General features: G+C 48.3%; 1 protein-coding gene across 2 annotated transcripts in view; it reads right to left on the bottom strand.

The window, feature by feature from the left end:
- The window catches only part of PPARGC1B (PPARG coactivator 1 beta), a 102,550-nt gene that overhangs the window by 14,283 nt on the left and 67,395 nt on the right, over positions 1-20,872 (bottom strand). Inside the window, exons 2-4 of one of the 2 annotated variants that reach the window (XM_063086783.1) lie at positions 11,120-11,293; positions 4,628-4,834; positions 1,133-1,249 (exon numbers count right to left, since the gene is read on the bottom strand). In XM_063086783.1, coding sequence (XP_062942853.1) covers positions 1,133-1,249; positions 4,628-4,834; positions 11,120-11,293 — 498 coding nt within the window. The remainder of the gene's footprint in view (positions 1-1,132; positions 1,250-4,627; positions 4,835-11,119; positions 11,294-20,872) is intronic. The other variant, XM_063086784.1, reaches the window with a different exon arrangement.

The following is a 20,872-nucleotide window of genomic DNA, read 5'->3' as shown; positions in this document are numbered from 1 at the left end:
CTTCTGGGATGATGGTTATGTTCTAAAAGTGGACTGTGGTCATGGTTACATGACGCTAAATTTACTAAAAATCATAGAATTGTACTTTTAAAATAGGTGGCTTTTATGATGTGTAAATGGAACCTCAATAAAGTTGTTTTAAAAAAAAATCCAGTAGCCTTCCGGTACCCAGAGGATAAAGGGGAGACTCCTTGACTGGGCACTGAGGCCCTCTGTAGCCAGGCACCTGCCGCCCTCTCTCTCCAGCCTTATTTGTCCCCTCTTGCCCACACAGGGGCTTTCCTTCCAGAATGACTCCTCTAAATGGCTGTCAGGTGTGTCTCACCAATCTGGGGAGCTTCCTAGCTTCCCAGAGGGCAAAGAGCTGGCTCACAAACGGACTTGGCTGCTGCCCCCTCAACAGAATGGAACACAAGAGAGTGGGCCTTTGTTCTGGGAGATCAGCCAGGGCAAACAGGGTGGGAGCACAGGGACTGGACCATCCCCCAGGGGAGCCCAGGCTAAGGAGAGGCTCCTACACTGAGCCACTGTCTCAGAAGGATCTGATTCCATCTCTGAGTTGCATCTGCCTGCAACATGTCCCATGCAGGCATGTCCGGGGGTCAGAAGGGTAAGGGTTGAGTGTAGGCTTTGAGGAACAGGAACCCTTGGAAGTCACCTATTAAACCTCTCCCTGTTAGGTTTGAAAGATGGGGTCCAAGGAGACTTGCTTCCACCCTGGGTGTTCACGACAGAGATGTAAACTCTCCAATGGTTCCCCAGAGAAAGAAAACTATACTCTATCTCCTGTAGTCTCTATATCCAGCAAGGATCTTATGTTTTGGTTTGTCACCCCATTAGAATGCAAGCCCCTGAGGGCAGGCCCCATCTTCCTGTTCCGGCTCTAACCCATGTTAACATCTAACAGTTTCTGGAACACTGAAGTATGAGAAAATCCAGGGCTCTTTCTAGAACCCCAGACTGGACTGGGTCTCAAGAAGCAGTGCCCAGGACACCAGCTACAAGGTCTATGGGAGGAGCAGGGAGAGAAACTGGAAGTTGATTGAACCTGATACTCCTAGCCAGAGCTGAGGCTGCACCGCTAAGAGGCCACCTGGGGGCCTGGGCAGATTTCCAGGCAGTGCAGAAGTACCTTGACACAAGGCCGCTGACTTTTGGACCTGAGGCCTGCCTGGCGCCAGGCAGTCCCTTCCTTCTGGGTGTCAGAACTTGACATCAGGTTTGATGTGGCGAGAAGGAGCTTCTGCAGCTGGGGAAGAAGCAGAAAGGAGAGGAGCTGGGGCCGGGACACAGCCAGAGGACATGGAGAACCGCAGGGCCAGCCTCTCAGGACTGACCATGCCCTGCCATCGCGAGAACATGGGAATGGCATTTCATGACCTGGAATGATGTTCCCAATATACTAAGTGCAGATAGCAGATTTTCTAACAATCTCAAACATACACAAGTACCTCAATGACATGTAAATCTTTTTCAGAGTTAATAATCCAAGAGAATAGCCATGACTTTGAGAAACCCAAACAGGTTTGGGGTAATATCTGTCCATTGTACTGTTAAAATATCATGTACATACTTCATTGGGACACTCTGCGTATATTTGTAGTAGATATATACATGATCTCGAAGGTTCGATATTAAAATGATTCTCTGGTGTGGGATTCTAGCTGATTTTCCTTGTTATTTTTGCTTATTCATATAACCTTTTAAAAAATTAATTTCTTAAAATAAGTAATACTTGTAAATGGTAAAAAATATATATACATATCACAAATACTAAAGTGTGGACAATTAAAAACAAGTCTCCCTCCTGCCCAAGGTCTCTTTCTCCCCCACAGAGGCAACTATCATTACCTACTTTCTTGTGAACCTATCATGAGGTGGGCTTGATCATACAAGGATATATATGTATATAGTATGTGGATATTATCTCCAACCCGCCCAGTTGTTTTTACACAAGTGGAAAAGTACTACAAGTAAGCTTGTTTGACTTTTTTCCCCCCAACTAATTTTTCTAAAAATGTTGTTGAAACTCCTTTGCTCCTGCACTCTGTACTGTGGGCAGGTACACAGCATATCCAGGCTCAGTGAACAAGAAGCTGAATAAATACATCTGGAAGTTCCACCAGGGATCCTGTCATAGCCGAGACTGAGAACAAATTGAGAAACATGATGAGATTTTAACAGCACCAACTTAGTCCTCAGGGGACATGCTACCCCAAATCACCCCAGCAAGAAGCACCAAAGGCCCAGGAGCCAGAGAATGGCCATTCCACACTCTCTGGAGGAGCTGGAGGATCTCACCACTCCACCTAGACTCCAAACCAACACACACACATTTGTGACTCTCTGACTTTGGATAGGAGGAGATCCTTGGACTGGAGGAAAGAGACCTGGTTCTAGCCCAGCTCAGTTCCAACTCACTGTGAGACCATGGGCAAGTCATTTCCTTCTCTGGGTGTTGGTTTCTCCACTGGTATAAGAGGGGCAGGTAGCCTAAATGATTGGATCCGAACTGTTTCTTAACTCTAAGAATACGACACAAGCTGCTGACCTCAGAAAAATGCACAGATACATAGACGTCCATGGGTCCTTGTAAGTCCATTGGTGGACTCTCTGGGATCCACAGCAAAATCTGGGGTCTGGATGACTTCTCAGGGCCTTTCTAGAACTCTGTTGGTATGCTGGGAGTCTAGACAGTGAGTCTGTTTCCTGTGTCTCTAGCATAGTGCCTGAAACAGAGGTGCTCAATAATTGTGTATGGAATGAAGGCAGGGTCTAAGGCAAGGGAGGGAAACAACTTTGACCAGCAGGGGTCACTCTTTGCCTCTGCAAGGTTGGTCCCTCTCCAGAAAGGTTTGGTCCCCATGCAGAAATGGCACTGAGAATTCTCCTTGTCACTGCTACTACCGTTTACTGAGCAACTCTATGTGACAGACACTGTGCAAAGTGCTCTGCATGTATGATCTGCTGTAATCCTCCTAACAGCCGGCGACATAGGCACTATCATTAACTCCTCTTTATAGATCAGGAAGCTGAGTCATAGAGAGATTAAGAGAGGGTGTGTGCCTAAGGAACACACAAATACTAACTGGCAGGGCTGGGATTCAAACTCAGGCTGTCTGATTCCAGACTGAAAGGAATCAGCACCCCAACCAGCAGGAGCCACAATGTGGGACTGAACATATTCTGTGCCCAGCACATAGTAGGGCGCTTACTAAATGTTTCACACTGCTCTGGCAATCTAGAAAGCAGTAGGAAAGAAGAGGGTCCTAGACAAAAAGTCAGAATACCTGGGTTCTGGTCTTTGCTAGTACACTGACTTGCTGTGTGACCATGGAAGAGACCCTCCCCACTCTGGGCCTCAGTTTCCCCAGAGTTGGGCTGCATGGTCACCAAAGGCCTTTCCAGCTCAAACTCTCCATGACCTAGGAACCCTCCCAGCTCCAACAGGCTCTGATTTTCCAGCTGAGTCTCATCAGCCCCCAGGAGCCACAGCACCAAGGTGAGAAGCCCAAGACAGGCCGAGAGAAGCTACACTTCACAGCTTCTCAGCTTCGGGCAGCCTCAGCCTGAGTCGAGGGCAACTGCTTTCAGTAACTTTTGAGGTCCAGACCCTTTTGAAAATTTGATAGAAGCTGACAACTTCTCCCCAGAAAGCTGCTATTCTGTATGCACATTTCCATATTCTACACATAGACAGCATTGAACTTTTGCTGGTGGGAGTGTAAACCAGTCTGATCTCTTTGGAGGGTAATCTGGAAGTATCTGTCTAAACTAAAAAATCATATACCTGTAGACACAGGAATTCCATTTCTAGAAATATATCCATTTTCATGTTACAAAGTCCCATAACAGCAGAGTTACTGCAGCACTGTTAGTAACAGTGAAGGAGTTGAACCAACATTAATATCCATCAACAGGGGACCGGTTAAATAAATAATGGTACATCCAGAGGGCTGGCCGGTTAGCTCAGTTAGAGCACGGTGTTATAACACCAAGGTCAAGGGTTTGGATTCCTGTATTGGCCAGCCACCAAAAAATAAAAAATAAAACTAAAAATGAATAAATAATGGTACATCCTTACCAAAGCACACTACACAGCCAACAAAAAGATTGAAACTGAGTTCCACATGCTCATCTGGAAGACTTCCTAAGACACACAGTTAACTGAGAAAGCAAGGTGCAGAACAATGCATAATGTAGGCTCCCTTTTATAGTTAAAAAAAGAAAAAGTGGAAGAGGAAAGTCACAGAACAGATCAGTAACCATGGTTACCTATGGGGAAGGAAAAAGCAATTGTGAGAGGGTTAAGGAGGTTTTGCTTTTAACTGTCCACAGTTCCTGCTTTGATTTTTACCATGTGTGTATAATCTTTAAGAAAATCGTGTAATTTCAAGGATTTAACACATGCTGAGTCAATCCTTGAAGTCCCATGGAATGCAGGTGAAGCCTCTGTAGTTATTCCCACTGTCCAGGTGGGAAAAGGTAGGGCCTCCCACTTCCAGCCCAGGCTCTCTGCCTAGGACCCCTGCGGGGCTGGAGCTGACTGCTTTGCACCCACCACCCCGGCAGCCAGATACCCCACCCCATGCCTCCACCATCACTTCAGCTGGAAGTAGGTTCTCACTAGTGAGAGCTCGTCCACCTCAGGGGCCGGGGTCCTCTCCAGGGTGGGGCTGGGGGGCGCAGACGAGGGGGCAGATGAAGCTGAGGTGCAGGACAGTGCATCTCCACCGTCCAGGGCTGGGAAGGCAGCCAGACCCACGTCATCTTCGGGGATGTCATCCAGGGTCTTGGTGAGCGCTGCCAGGAGGGCCTCGTTCTCACTGTCAATCTAGAGCAAGGAGGGTGAAAGGAGAGAAGCAGAGAGGGGAGATAGTCACCACCATAGACTCAGCCGTCTTCACGACAGAAACCTGCTCTGCCCATCCTGAGCACCACCATCATTCTCCTGCCAAACCCTTCCCATCCCTGCCCCCATCAGATCTGCTCAGTATTTCTGGGAAAGCAGACGCCCAATAAGTGTGTTATCAACTCCAAGAATCACAATGTTTTCTGAGCAGGCAGCAGGTGATAATGGAAAGGGCCCTGCCCTGGGAGTCCAGTCTTGGCTCTGCTGCTCATCAGCATGTGACCCTGGGCACAGGGCTATCCACCTGAGTGAGGCCTGCTTCCTCCTGCAGGGACTGAGGCTGGCCTACGCCCCTGGTAGCAACATCCCATGGCAGGCCGCAGCACCTTGGACTCTGGGGCCCAGGCAGTGTCAAGGCTGGAAACTCCAGGGTTGAACGAGGACAACGCTAACCACAGCAACAATAAGACAGCTGTCATTTCCCTGTGGGCTCCAGGGCTTGCACACTTGTCCACTCATGGAGGGGTGGTGAGTGCAGCGGTTAGAAACTTGGGTTCTGAAGCTGGGGTTGAACCCCAGATCCCACACTTACCAACTGTGGGTCTTCAGGCAAATTAGTTTCCTCATCTGTCGAATGGGATAACAACAGTACCCACTCCATAAGGTTATGGTTGAGGACTACATGGGTTAGCACAGGTAAGATGCTTAGAAAATAGTGCCTGGCACAAAAAAAGCACGCATTCCTATAACCATGACTACCATGATCCCTGCTACGACGACGGTGTTGGTGACGTTGCTGCTGATGGCAGCGATGGTCATGGTGCTGGTGGCAGTGGCAATTCCTCCCTCTCTTCTTTCCTCCCGTCCGTCCCCTACCACTTGGCTAATCTGGGTCTGGCTGTGTGCTGGACACTGGTGACACAGCATGCCAAGACTGCTACACTCCCTGCCCTCGTGGACCTTACCCTCCAGTAGAGAATAGAGTTAAGTAAACAAAATCAGTTCAGAGGGTGAGAAAGCCTGGGAAGAAAATAAAAGAAAGCTGTGATGAAGAGTAAGAAGGTGGTGAAGATTTTCAGGACCCTTCTCTAAGCAACTGATCCTTAAACTTAGGCTTGAAAGGCACCAGACAGGCCAGGGACTAAAGGAAGAAGATATAGGCAGAGGGAAAACCCAACGCAGAGGTCTGGGGCACAGAGTTTGGCTGAAGAGAGGAACGGAGAGGCTTTGTTGATGCTGCCTCCGGTGACCCTTACAACACCCCCCCGAGAGGAGCACTATTCTAATCCCCACTTTGCAGGTGAGGAAACTGAGGGACATTCAGCACCTTGTCAAGGGTCACACAGCAAATCAAGGGCAGAGCCAGGCCTTGGACCGAGTGCCACAGCTCAGATGAGCCAAGGCTCTTGCTTTTCTGCTGTCTGAGATCTACGAGGAGAGTCAGCACGCACATCCCTCGCCCAAAGGCCGCCATGCCCAAAGGCCGCCATGCCCAAAGGCCGCCATGCCCAAAGGCCTGGAGCAGAGATCACATTGCTTCTAGGTGAGGCACTGGAGCTTCATCTAGGGACCCTGGTTCCTGGGCCTGCTCTGGCAGAAGGCACACTCTGTCACATGATGCCTGCCCTGGAACTCTTTCCCATCCCAGGTCAGGCTGTTTATCCTTTCTTCAGGAAGTTCATCTGAAATACGCATCTCGTGACGGCCCTTTGGCTGCACTAAATCTGTTCCAGGCCTTGCAGCTGGAGCAGCAGCTGAGTAATTCGAAGGGGGGACACGGGAGGAGAACAAACGCATTTGTAATTTTTAGAACACAGCTAAGAATAAAAGAAAGGTCAGAGGAAGATTTTGGTTGGGACGAACCCAGGCCCTAGGGATGAGGGCCCAAGGGCAGATCGGGGCCATGGATTCTGGCTCTTGAATGCAATGGGGCTCACTTGGCTGCCCCCCACCCACCGCCTGCAAGTCTCCCTCAACCCTCAGGCCACACTCCCAACCCTGTGCTCCCAAAACAATTTGTCTGGCTTGATGGGGAGTTAAGATCCTGGAACTTGGGGCTCAATGACCACTCCTGGGACAGACTGACCTTGGGCCAAGGCATTTCCTCCTCTATGCCTTGCTCCTTTTCCTGTAAAATGGGAAGACCTAACCCCAGGCCAGCCTCCCACCCACAGGGCTACCAGCAAGGCCAAGTCTGGAAGTGGTGATAGAGTGCTTTGTTCAGTACTTAGTGCCTGGGGCATGGGAGGCACTGTAGCAGACTGATGAATGAGAGAATGAACTCAAGGTCAAGGGTTCAGATCCCTTACAGGCCAGCTGCCAAAAAAAAAAAAAAGAATGAACCAAACAATGAACAATGTTGGGAGACTGAGTATAGTATCTCAACTACCAGATTCTCAAGGGAAGTCACCCAGTGATGACATCATCAGCACCAGATAGAATGGGAGCTCCCACACTTTCCCAGGGAAAGTAGCAAATGGCCCAGACACTGTGAATTATCACAAGTGTCAGAGCTCGCAGGGCTCTGGGGGCACGTAGTGACCAGGGATGTCAAACACATGGCATGCGTGCTACTACTCCCTGCATCACAAACCACTCTTGACATAGGGCTCCAGGCAACGACCACCCATCAATCATAGTTGGCACTCAGGAAGAAACCTAGCTGCCATTCTTTGGGGATGTGAAGAATGGAGCCCCAGGAGAGAGATTTGTCAAGGTCACCCAGTAAGTCAGGTGTGGGGCCAAGGACTCGAGAACCAACGCCAACTTACTCAGCACCAGACACAGGCTGAAATAGGTACAAAACAATGAGACTGCAAGAAGCGCCCATCAGGTTGGGTAAAAACAAAAATGACTAACAGAAGGCCTTCCCCTCTCTGAAGCCCGCCCCTGGGGCTGTTCAGCTCAGGAACAGCCCGTGGGCTTGGAGGCCGGGAGCCGGCTGGGAAGAAAGGCGGTTCCCGCACACTCCAGGCCACGCACGCCATGCCCGAGCCGGGGCATCACAAGAGCCGCGCCGCCCTCTCTCTCCCTGGGCCCATCCCTCAGCTCTCCCTGCTCCGCTCAGAAAGGGAGTGCAAATTAATGGAGAGTTAATCAGCTGAGGAAGGGATATTAATAGACTCGGCCCCACCCCCAACCTTCCTGAGCTGATCTCAAGCTGGAGGAAAAGGAGCCTTCAAGAAATCTGAGGGAACATACTTCAATTTGAGGACCTAAAGAGGCTAGAAGAAATGTCACAGGACAGAATTTAGGCTATCAGGGCCGGAAGAACACTGAGAGATCCTCTTCTGTCTAGGGGGCTTACTTGATTTTCCAGAAACTGGTCCCCCTCATTTTTCTGGGAGTAGGTCCATGATTTTATCAGAGTCTAAAAGGACCCAGGGACTCTCTTCCTCCATCCCCACAAACTAGGAACCACTGATCTAGTCCATGTTCCTTCCTCATTCCTCACAAGCGGAAACTGAGGCCCAGCCAAAGGGAGCTACTTGCCCAAGGCCACACAACAAATTGTGGCAGAACAAGCCATTGCCTGCTTACTCCAGAAATGTGTACTAAGTGCCTGGAGTGCTCCAGCCCTAAGGACTCTGGGGCACACAGAATATGAAAGGCAATGTCCCTGTCCCCAAAGAGTTGTCAACCCTTGTAACTCTAGCTTGTTCTCCACTCTCCCAGTTTGTGTCCATAGCAATGGTGCCATCTGATCGTTAGAAAACAGCTCTGACACAGCAAGGCTCCAGGATTCTCAGTGGTCCCATGAGGAAACTGTCTGAGCTAGTGACAGGAGGATTAGAACCTATGACCCCAGTTCAAGGTTTTTGGAATGGGTCGTGTCTGGCCCTTGGCAGGGAAGAAAATATTACTATCAGGTCCTTCATGCAACATGTATGAATGGAGTCCTTACAATGTGCAAGGGCCCTGGAGATGAATAAAATGTCTGTCCTCATGGAACTCACAGTCTGAAGGACACATACACGTGAAATGGGAGTGCATGAGAGGAAGCACCTACTTTAGGAGGAGGTAACATGAGAGCCGGGCGTCGAAGGATTGATTCATTTGATGACTATCAAGCCCTGGGAGTACAACAATGCACAATACGAACACAGCCCCCACATGCCCAGACTTCATGATGGGGCGGGTGGGCCACAAGTGGGGACAGGCCCTGATCACATAATTCATACACAGAGGGTACATCAGGGAGTTGTGGCTGGAGCTGGACTAGTTGTGAAAGAGCCGGAAGGGTGTGCAGGCTACAAAGGGAAGAGGGGCTGGGTGGGCCTAGGGCTCTGTCAGCTGTGAGGACTGTCTTCCTTGCTGGGCAGGGAGCCTGGGGGCCGCACTAGGTTTACTGTGTTTGAAACCATCTCATGCTTGCTGAAGGGTCTGGCCAGTGTGAGTAAGAGGGGGCTGTATAGTTCAGGTGGGGATGGTCTCTAGGCAGCATCCAAACTCCACTCTCATTAGCTTTCCACAACTTAAAAGCATTTTCTGGAAGCTGTCCTCCAAAGAGGGAAGGAGCAACATAGAGAAGGTATTGTCCCAATGGTTTGGATGAGGAATTGGAGGTCCCCAGATGGAGCCAAACTAGAGCCTACACTGCTGACTTCTCACAGGGATGGCCAGGGGGCTCAGCGTAGCAATACAGGGTATGGGTTCCTAGGTTAGAGTCTTTGCCCTTACCTTTGGTAGCTGTGTGACTTTGGGCAAGTTACTTAACCTCTCTGAGCTTTACTTCCTTCACCTGTAAAATGGGTTATTAATAGTATACAACTTGTAGGCAAGAATAGTCTTGGGAAAAATCCAGGCCCCTAACCAGGGCCCACAAGACTGCATGATGTGCCCCTGCTTACCTCTCTGACCTTGTCTCCCAACACTTTCCCCTTAGCTGCTACCCTTCAGCCCTTCTGTTCCTCCAACACCGCAAGCCTTTCCTGATTTGTGGCTCTGCACCTAGTGCTTTTCTATGCCTGGAAAGCTCTGTCCCTACTCTCTGATCTTCATATAGCTGCCTCCTTATCCTTCAACTAAAACATCTCTTCCTCAGAGAGGCCTTTCCTGACCATCCAGTCCTCAGATCTTTTCTATTCCCAGGTTTGTTTCCTTCTGTGCCCTTATCACGAGTGACAACCGTTTGCTTATGTGTTTACTGATCTAGGTTAAGTCTACCCCTCTAGACTGTAAAGTCCACTGATGAACACAGTGCCTGGCACACAGGGAGCTTGGTAAACATTTCCAGAAGGAATGATAAAATCTGTCAGAAGGACTATTTGACATGACTCTTGCGGCCACCAGCATGGCGCTTGGCACACAGCGTGGTGTTGTTGTTATTATACAGCCAGAGAGGCACAGGGGGCGGCTAAGGTTTCTAGCCCCAATCTTCATGCAAAAGAAGACTCCAAGAAAAGAAAAATGAATCCAAATGTACCCATCGTCCAGCTTCAACATGGCTAATCTTAGTTCATCTATCACCCTCTTTCCACACACCCACACATGCACATCCACACGGAGCTTGCTTCATTCTAAAGCAAATCCCAGACATCAAATTATTCCATGAGAGGAATTCTTAAAGGAAATGTCAGCCGTCACGTGCCCCCAAGGCTGGGCACAGGGGCAAGCAGGGTTGAGAGAGGCATTTGCATAGTGGTTCTTGGCAAAGCCTCTTATTAAGGAGCCTCCAGGCTCCAACTGAAAATTGGAGATAACTGTAGTTATGAATAAGAGTTGTTAAGAGAATTAAATGAGTTACTATACACAAACAGGGACAGTCCTACCACAGAACAGTTGCTCAATAATTGTGAGTCATTTTCATTATGGTTATGAAGCCCTGGCTCAGGAGGCAGGCAGACTGGGTTGGAATCTAGTCCACCTACTGACTAAGCAAATGGCCCTGGGATCATGACTTAACCTCCCAAGCCTTACCTGTAAAATGGGGAAAGAATGGCACCTACTTCAGAGGATGGGAATGTGGACTGAATGAGATAATGTAGGGAAAGAGGACTTGGAGCCCCTCTGGGCCACAGAGGGGCTGGGTTCTGCCTGGGAGATATAGAGAGAGCAGATCATCCTAGCTTTACTTTTGGAGGTGATATCAGGCCAGGCAAAGGAATGAGAACTGTCCCAGATCAGATGCAGACCCAGCACAAAAAATGGGGTCCTGAGAGCTTTGCTGGGTGAGAGGGCTTCTTTGTATGAGCAGGCATGAAAGGAGGGGCAGCAGGGCAGAGAGGCACTGTGGGGCAGGAGGTGGCAAGGCTCAGGAGGGCATACCTGGAAGAGCTCAGAGTCATCAGGGCCATACTGGCTGGGTTCAGTCTCAGAGTTCTCAGGGCACCACTGCAGCTCCTCAAAGCAGGTGGCTGAGTCAAAGTCACTGGCATCCAGCTGGGAGAGGTCGAGCTCCGGAAAGTCAGCGCAGAGTTGCTCCTCCCCAGATCCCCCACCCTGAGGAGACAGGAAGGAAGGAGGTGGATCAGAGTGGAATGTGGCTAGACCCAAGCAGAGACCCTCTTACTCATGATGCTGCCAATCTGGACCCTTGGCCAAGGCCTGATTTTGCCATCTCTTGCAATGGTGGAAACTACTGGTAGCTACACCAGGCCCTGGCAGTGCAGATCTGCCTGCTGCTCTCTTCTCTCCTCCTCTGCACTCCTACACATCCCTCAAGGCCCTGCCCACATGGCATCTCTTTCCTTTCACTGGAACTGTTTTGTTGAAAACTTTGTGAGAGCCTGCAAATAGAGAACTACTTCTTTACATAACTGTCTCACCTATAGGGATTTCTTAAAGCTAACAACCCCTCTGTATTAATAATGAAACAAAAAAATGGCATTAATAATGGCTGACATTATTGAGTGATTACAGATGCTCCTTGACTTAAGATGGGGTTATGACCAATAACACATTGTTAAGTTGAAAATATTGTTTAAGTCAAAGTGCATTTAGTACATGTAACCTACCAAACATAGCTTAGCCTAACCTACGTTAAACATGCTCAGAACACTTACATTAGCCTACAATTGGGGAAAATCATCTAACTCAAAGCCTACTTTATAATAAGGTTATTATAAGGTTATCAAGATTCAAAATTCAAAGTATAATTTCTACTGAATGTCTATCTCTTTTGCATGGTTGTAAAGCTGAAAAATTGTTAAGTTGAACCATTGTTAAATCAGGAGTATCTGTACAGGTTCTGGAGAAATACCCATGTTCTCAAGGATTTTACAGGAATATTTGTAATGTCTAAAATGTGGAAGACCACCCATTAGTAGACAATAGGTAAATAAAACCACAATACACCCATATCATCAGTACAGCATTATGGAGAAGAATGAGGCAGATCTATGTGTTCTCCAAGACACATTAAAAAAAAGAAGTCTTAGAATATCAGCATGTAGAATATAATCCCACATGTAAAGACAATGAAACAAAAATCAAGCTACATGTTTTCCTATGAATGGTAATATGTATGCAAACACAGAAGAAGGTCTAGAAAGTCATAGGCCCATCTGCCAGTGACAGGTAGGGTAGAAGGGAGACAAGGGGTCTCAGGGGGTCACAGCACTGTGTAAACCAGCGGTTCTCAAGAGTGTGGTTCCTGGACCACCAGCACCAACATCACATGGGAACTTATTATGTTGGAAATAATGCAAATTCTCAGGCCTAATCCCAGACCTACTGAATCAGAAGGTGATCACTTCTGCACCCTGTTCTCCCAAGTTTAGCAGTTACCAATAGAAGGGCTGCCCTGCAGATTCAGAAATAGCCTGAGTTGGGAGGCTGACACCGAAACACAACATTGCAGTGATAAAGCAGGTCAGCCCTGGGGCCTGGCAGACCTGAGCTGAAATCCCCACTCACCAGCCCTGAGACTCTGGGCAAGTCTCTTCATCCCCTCTGAAATCCAACTGTCTCGTCTGTGCAGTGGGGACAGCAACAATACCTGCCTCACATGGTTAAGATTCAAAGAGGCAGCATCATAGTCAAGCCCAGTAAGTGCACAGTAAACGTCACGTAAGAGTAATGATAACAAATAGTGATAATCACATTAAAAACAACAGTGTTTCATGGCAGCAGAGAAGGGTGAGAACAAAAAAAAGGCCTATGACACTTAAAAGAAATAGGCTTTGCCCAGGCCTTTTCCTTAATTGTTCCCACTTACTAGGCCTCATAAATTATGAATAAATGTATATTATTAGCTCAACTTGACACAGGAAAAAGGCTTTTATCCAAATTTGGGTCAAATGTCTTAATTGGCGTTTTGCAAGAATCCTGCCTGCATGGGCAGCACCAGGGCCAGGTTCTCTCAAGCCGCCAGTCCCCTGCTTTCAGGCCAGGCAGCACGGTGCCCAGCAAGTCTCTGTCTCCAGGGATATGCCCCCACCCCCCCTGCCCTCTACCTGCCCATTCTTCCTCTAATCTACATGTATTCAACAGTCCTAAATATTGAGCACCGAGTCACTCTGAGCTGGGCACTGTGCTGGGTGCCACAGCCCGGGCTGAAACAGACAAAACCACTGGCCTCTAGGAGCTTATGTGCTGTGGGTTGGGGGAGGATGACATTAGACAAATAATGACACAAATAAAACATGTGATTATAAACTGTGATTCTCCAGAGAAGAGCTGAACACTTCTGAACCTGACTGGGAATCTGAAGATGAGAGAGACACTAGTAGCATCCCAAGTGAACCCCAGCCCCCCCAGCCCCTGATGTCATCCACCATCTATGAATCACCAACACTCAACAGTCACCCCCATGGCAGGGGACTCAGGCAGATTCTCTCAGCTTCCTCTTGGGAGCTTTCCTCCTTAGCGCCCACTCAGACTGTGGGGAAGCAGCCTGTTCTAGATGGATGATTGGTTTGTTTTTAGTTTCTGGCCATTACAAGTAAGTCTGCAATATTTGTGTATATGTCTTTGTGTGGACTTTATTTCTCTTGGGCAAATACCTAGGAGCAGAATTATTGGGCTATATGGTGAGCGCGTGTGTAACTTTATAAAAACGGCAAGCTGTTTTCCAAAATGATTGTACCACTGTGTGCTCCCATCAGCTGTATGAGAATCCAACTGTCCCCATGCCCTCACCAACACTTGGTATTGTCACTCATTTGCATTTTAGTCATTCTAGTAGGTGTGTTTAAGCATGTATTCATTGCTGCTATTGAGCCAGGCACTGTGATATATGAGACTCAGTTCCTTCCTTTGTGAGTTGGCATGTATGTGGGGGAAGAAAATATATAAATATTAAATTATGGATTGAGTTAGTGCTATGAAGGAGAAACAAACCAGGGGCGCTGATGGAGGGTAACAGAGGGAGCGAAGAAATCTCCCTAGATGGGGTGTGAAGAAAGGCTTCCTGGAGGAGCTGACACCTGAGACTTGAAGGAGGAGGAGTCAGGCAATGGAAGAGGTGGGAAGAGCATTCCAGGCAGAAGGAGCAGCTAAGTGGGGACCAAGCCTATGACACAAGGCGCTGAGGTCAGTGAAGCTGCAGCTCAGTGGGAGGAGGACGACACCAGAGAGACAGGTAGAGGCTGGACCAGGTCGGGATTGTAAGGGATTTGGATTTTGCTCCAAGTGTGATGGGTGTAGGGCCAGCGTAGAAACAGGGTGATGGGTTAGGCGTTGCAGCCATCCAGGAGAGGGACAGGTGGCTGAGCTAGGGAGGTACCTCTTGGACACCATCTAGGGCCTGTGGGACAGGAGGAAGGGCCAAAGGCAGGAGAAACAAGGTTGCCGGGCAGCAGGGGCCTCCCTGACCAGCAAAGCCCCCAGCGATAAGCTCTCGGCCGAGCTCTTTCTACATGTTCCTGATCCCCCTCAGCCCAGTAACTTGGAGCAGCCACCTCTGTAGGACTTGCTTCTTAGTAACAGCTTTAGAATCACAGCCCCAGAATCCTGGACCAGCTAGGAAACAGTATCCCTGAGAGGTTGTCCATGATGGACAATTTGGGAGTCAGGAGCCCCTTCAAGAACTAGATAAAATCTATGGACACTTTCCTCCCAAGATTCATGTGTAGATATTAAATTCATACTTAACTAAAATTTTAGTACTTCACTGACCCAGTTGCTTGTCTCCTTCACTTTGCAGATATGGAAACTGAGGCCCAAGGAGGATCATAGATTTACTTAGGGTCACCCAAGGAGTGTCCTTCCCTCGAAACCATGCCACCTCCTTACAAAATGCCCGTAAAATGTCTGTGATGACTGCACTTATTGATTACCCATAGCAGCTCAACAGACTCAAAGTGTACCCAGCACATAAAAATAAGAAACCTAAGCCTCGCGGCCTTGTCAATTAGGCTGAAGACCACTCTCTAGCTAAAAACCATTAAGTACTGCATTAACAGTGATTTCTCTGGCTTCTCCATATTTAGAGAGGCTTTTGATGGGGTGCCTCGGGTGACCCGGTTCTCTTTGTAAGGTCTGAATTGAGGGCTTCTTGTCCTGTCCTGGTCGCCTTCCTCTTCCCAGTGGAGCTGGGAGGTCACAGCACAAGACTAACAGCCACCACTATTATTAAGCATTTATTATATGCCAAGGGCTGCACTAAGTGCCTTATATGAATCCTCTTATCAGAGTCTTAAAACAACTCTGCAGGGTAGATGTTACAGTCCCCATGTTACTAATCTGGAAACTCAGAGATCGAGCGAGTCACTGATAATTAGTTTGCTAGGCCTTCTGTAAAAAAGTACCACAACTGTGTGGCTTAAACAACAGAAATCTGTCATCTTGCAGCTCCAGAGGCTGGAAGTCTGAGATGAGGCGTTGGGTAGGGTTGGCTCCTTCTGAGGGCTGTGAGGGAAGGATCTGTCCCAGGTGTCTCTCCTTGGCTTGCAGATGCCATCTTCTCTATCTTATCTCACGGTCTTTCCTCTATGTGCATTTATCCCTGTGCCTAAATTTCCCCTTTTGATAAGGACACCAGCCATATTGGGTGAGGTCCCACCCTAATGACATCATTTAAACTCGATTATCTCTGTAAATACTCTATCTCCAAATAAGGTCACATTCTGAGGTACTGGGGGTTAGGACTTCAACATATCTTTTTTCTTTTTTTTGGAGGACACAATTCAACCCATAGCACCAAGGGTCCCAGAAAGGTGAGGATAAGGTTCAAACCCAAGTGTCTTCTCTCCCTACAAAGCCTGTGCCATCAACCATCATCCTGCTTCTCAAGATCATGTATTCCCATTTACAGGTGGGGAAATGGGAGCTTCAGCAAGGACTGGGAACAGTCCAAGTCCCACGGCAAGTTTGTGGCTGAGCAGGGGCAGTTCTGGGGCCAAATGCACTGCACTGTGCACCACCTCATGTGCACGAACCCTCTGGCCCCTCACCCATGTCTGCCCCCCCAGCCGCGGGCCCCCCTTTCTGGCTGCCAAGTCTTCTATGCCCTTTCTTCTAGCAACACCACACCCCTTATCTGAAAGGAATGTGGCTGCCCCGAGCCAGGGAGATAAATAACCCTAGCAGTGGATTAATGGAGTTTCATCCAGACTCACATAAGTGGCTTCGTTGGAAGATTGTGTATCTTGTTGGAAATCGATTCCCTGCTTAAGAAAGAATGCATCTTCAGGAAAAATTGGTGGCTCCACTTTCCTGGCGACAATCAGCAAATCGCCTAGCTTAGTGCCTGGCCTAGAGCAGATTCTCAGAATTACTGAGTAGAAGGAAGGAGGAGGGGGTGGGGGTGGCTCAGTCACAGCTTGGGCTCTGGGCCTGTCCAGTACTCCTGTGTCCTCCAGTGGGTCACCACCCCATCTGGTTCTCACTGTCCACTCTGGAAAAGAGAACATAAAACTAGACAACCCCCTAGGCCCTTCCTGCTCAAAAATTTGATATAATTCTGTACTTATCTAATTTCTGAGATCCATGTAAGCTTTGGAGAAATATTCAGACATTACTCAGCACTTAGTAAAGAAATGAATGAATGAATGGATGGATCTCCAGAGAAGAGACAAAAGTGTAGAAAGAAGGATTGTCTTGAAATGGAAAGAAGCCCAACAACGAGGCCAGGCCCTGGCTTTGCCACTAACACTAGTCCTTTGAGGTCAAGGCATTAACTTTCACTGCCTCAGTTTCTATAGACAAAATGGGGGAAATAAAAAAAATCCCACCCCAGGATTCTTAGAAAGATAAAGTAACATAAGTTGGGAGCCTAGCATGTGTCAGACACCCCATGAATTGTGGTCACAGATTGCTATGGTCTGAACGTTTTTTGTCTCCAGCAAAATCCATGTGCTGAAATCCTAACCCCCACGGTGCTGGTACTAGGAGGCGGGGCCTCTGAGAGGTGATTAGGTCATGAGGGTGGAGCTCTTATGAACGGGATTAGTGCTCTTATAAAAATGGCCAAAGAGAGCTCTTTCACCCCTTCCAACTCATGAGAATACAGCAGGAAGCCACCATCTGTGAACCAGGAAGTGGGCCCTCATCAGACACCAAATCTGCTGGTTCCTTGATCTTGAATTTCACAGCCTCCAGACCTGTGAGAAATAAAGTTCCGTTGTTTATAAACCACCCATTCTACAGTATTTTGTTATAGTACAGGAGTAGACTATGACACATATATAGCACTTTTTAGTCCCCAAGTGACATTCACAGCTATGGTCTCATTGACCAAGATGCAGGGGTTGATCAGTGGTTAGTGTTTCCATTTGACTGATGGGAAAACTGGGGCTCTAGGAGGGTCATGCTTTGTGAACCTGTCTTCTGACTCACACCCTCAATCCTAAACTTGTTGGCCCTCCCAATTCTTCTCTTTCAACCTTGACCAGCCACCCAGACCCAGTGTTACAATGCTCATGGTTTCTGCTGGAGGTATGCTCTTGCCCGGCCAGCCCAGCCAGCCAGACCGTACTGGCTCTCTTCAGGCCTGTCTGGGGGAACTCAGGCTCCCACCCAGGCAGGACTGCCTTCCTCTGACCATGTCCTGGACACCCTAAGTACTGCCCTACCACCAGCTTGGAGCCTCCTCCATTGATGAGAACTTGTATTTGATCATCTGAGGCAAGTTTTCCTTTTTACACCTTTTTTTTTTTTTGACTGGTAAGAGGATCATAACTCTTGGCTTGGTGTCGTCTGCACCATGCTCAGCCAGTGAGCGCACTGGCCATCCCTATATAGGATTTGAACCCACGGTGGCGGCGGCGCTACCAGCACCACACCCTCCCACGTGAACCACTGGGACGGCCCAAGTTTTCCTTTTTAAATTGCTGTCAGGAATGCCCAGACCTGAAATGAGATCTGCTAGGGTAGCAGGTACATGGCTCCGGGATCACCTTTGCCTCTTCCCTAACCATGAAGGATACCACTAACTGATCACAGCTCTACTTCCAGCTGAGCCCCAAGCCTTCAACATGGAGCCTCAGCAGCTAGTACTAATCCATTAGAACTGGCTCATGATCCATGCCTCTACTTGCCTTCTAAGAAGGAAGTGAGGGACTACACATGAAGTTCCCACACAGCCATTTCATTTTACAAATCTTTTGTTTCCTTCTCTCACCTCTGTTATTCAGCCTGCCTCTCACCCATTCCCCCTCCCAATGGGTGGAAACCCACTGATTTTTTGGGGGGGAAGCTGCCCCTCAGCCCCAAGCCAGGCAGTGCAGGTAAGTGCAACCCGGTCAATTAAACAGCCTGGTCAACTAAAGTGCTTTGTCCTATGGCCACAACAACTGATTCTCCTGGGTGGATGAGAGGAAATACCAGGAATTTGCTGGAGCATTTGGACAAGGGGGCTCGGCTGGTTGCATTTCATTCTAGAGAGGCTGGCAACCATCTTCACCAGTATCTACAAAGAGTCTGCCTGAGAATGAAGCCAGCACAGGAAATGCAGAGTCCAGAAATAGTGAGATAGATTCCTGATAAAATAATTTAAACACTCAGATCCAGCTGTGCTTGTAGCCAGCTAGTCCCTGTGCTTCACAGTTATGTGAGCCAATACATTCCCTTTCTAGATTACATGCCAGTTTGAGTTTCTATCACCTATCGCTGAAAAAGTGATGACTAATTCATCCCTCTGACATTAGGAAAAAATCCAGTCTTCCCACTGTCTTCCAAATTAATATAAAACTCTTAGAGAGGCTCTTAGGAGAACAGTGGGAAGAGTGGCTGATCTTAGTCCCCATAGAAATACTTAACAGCGTCACCTGAAATATGATTCAGAAGCCATGGACACAAAGTCAAGTTCCAGAAAGAATAAGTAGATAGATTAGAGGGGCTCTGAGCCCAGCCTAAATGAACAAAACACTCTGAACTCAGAGATAAACCAGAACACTGGAAGGGCCTCCCACTGAAACATTCAAGACTAAACATCGCAACACGGCAGTCAAGGCCCTTCCATGAGGAAGTATCCTGCCTCAGGCCTGCTGAGTGCAACTTTGGTGATTCTCAGCCCTCTATGACTGGGCCTGAGTCCCAGCCGAGCAGGTGCCTGCTCAGGGCCTAATATAAGACAACCTGACAGATGGTCACTAGGTCTGGTGAGAGTGGGTCCTCCAGCCCAGAGAGCAAGATGAAGTCCAGTGCTCAGAGCTGGGCTGCAAGGCTGGGCCAGACCCAGCACAGCAGGAAAGAGCCCAGTGCCCAGTGTCCTTGAGAAGGCAGCTCTGCATGGTAGGCAGGGCAACAGGAAGGAGCAAGTTGGGTACCTGACACTACCCTGGGACATCTACCTCAGCTCAGAGCTCACGGAACTTCTTGTCATTTTGGGGAGTTTTCTGTTACTTGCAGCCAAACCTAATCCTATCCAGGCCCTCTCAGGCCTTTGGTACAACAGAAGCTTCCCTAACAGCCTCCAGCTAACCAAGCAGCCAGGTTAACCAACACTCTCCATCTCCTTGACTAATGCCCCAGAGACGCCCCCGGCACCCCCAGCTCGGTGATCTACTCCCAGCTGCTGAGTTTTTTTTTACTGGGCATCAGTTGTTTCTTTCCAAACCCATTCACTACTCTAATTACAAAATTTAATTAAATGGCCCATAAACAGAAAGTATGAGTGTAAAAGAAGAGATTTCAATGAAAACTAAGTTGAAACCAATAAAGTTGAGTTGCTAAAAAAAACCCCAACAAAACTGCTGTCAAATTTTGTGTGGATGAGATCATAGTAAAGATTAGGAGAAATCTGCAAGAATCTGGAAAGATTCTGCACTCAGATTGCAATAAGAGTCTAAGTTCTTGAACCAATGTAATGAATTCCCAAACTGGAAATTGGAGCCCTGCCACTGTGGGTGTGAACTACGCTTCAGTCCCAGCACCACAGACAGTCCTATAGCAAAAACTGGCAAAAATGAACATACAGGTCACATGGCTTCATTAAAAGATAATGCTAGGCATTATGTTTCATGATTTAGTGCTTTATCTGACTTTTTCCTAGGAATTCCCTTTCCCAGCCTCTCCTCCCCACCTCCCAACTGCATACAGTTCCCACTGTCATCAGATAAGAAGGGGACTACTGTACATAGGTGCTGCTCTCCATAGCACAGAAAATAAAGCCTATGATGGACTTCTGTAACATAGAACCAGGGATCTGGGTGCTGGAAAAGTCTGCAGTAACACTTTTGGAGATGAATCTCTTATTTTGCAGATGAGGAAACTGAACCTCAGAGAGAAGGAACTAGGAGTCACCCAAGATCCACACAGCCAGCTCCTGGCAGGTCAGGACAGAAGCTGGGATCTCCTGCAACCCCTGTCCAAAGGACTTTCCAAAATGACAGGCCAGTTCCTCAATAGCTGTGGCTCATCCACCACAAGTTCTGCTTTAGATCTGCCCCCCTTTAAAAGATGAGGAAAAGAAAGAACAGGAAGTCTCCTAGGGCAGGTATTATCTTAAGTCATCTCCTCCCCTCCCACCCCTTGCATTCAAGCAGCTCCTTATGCAAGGGAGATTTCTAAGGTCTCTTGTTGCTGTGCTCAGGTGAGATAACCTAGGGCGGGGCAGCTCCTGGATGGCCTGACACGTGGCTGTGCGGAGCCCAGACTCCCCTTGTCTGGCACTGAGGCCCCAGCTATGCCCCTTCC

This window comes from Cynocephalus volans, chromosome 2 (genome assembly GCF_027409185.1).
Source record: "Cynocephalus volans isolate mCynVol1 chromosome 2, mCynVol1.pri, whole genome shotgun sequence".
NCBI classification, from domain to species: domain Eukaryota; kingdom Metazoa; phylum Chordata; class Mammalia; order Dermoptera; family Cynocephalidae; genus Cynocephalus; species Cynocephalus volans.
This window is presented reverse-complemented; position numbering and strand designations above follow the sequence as displayed.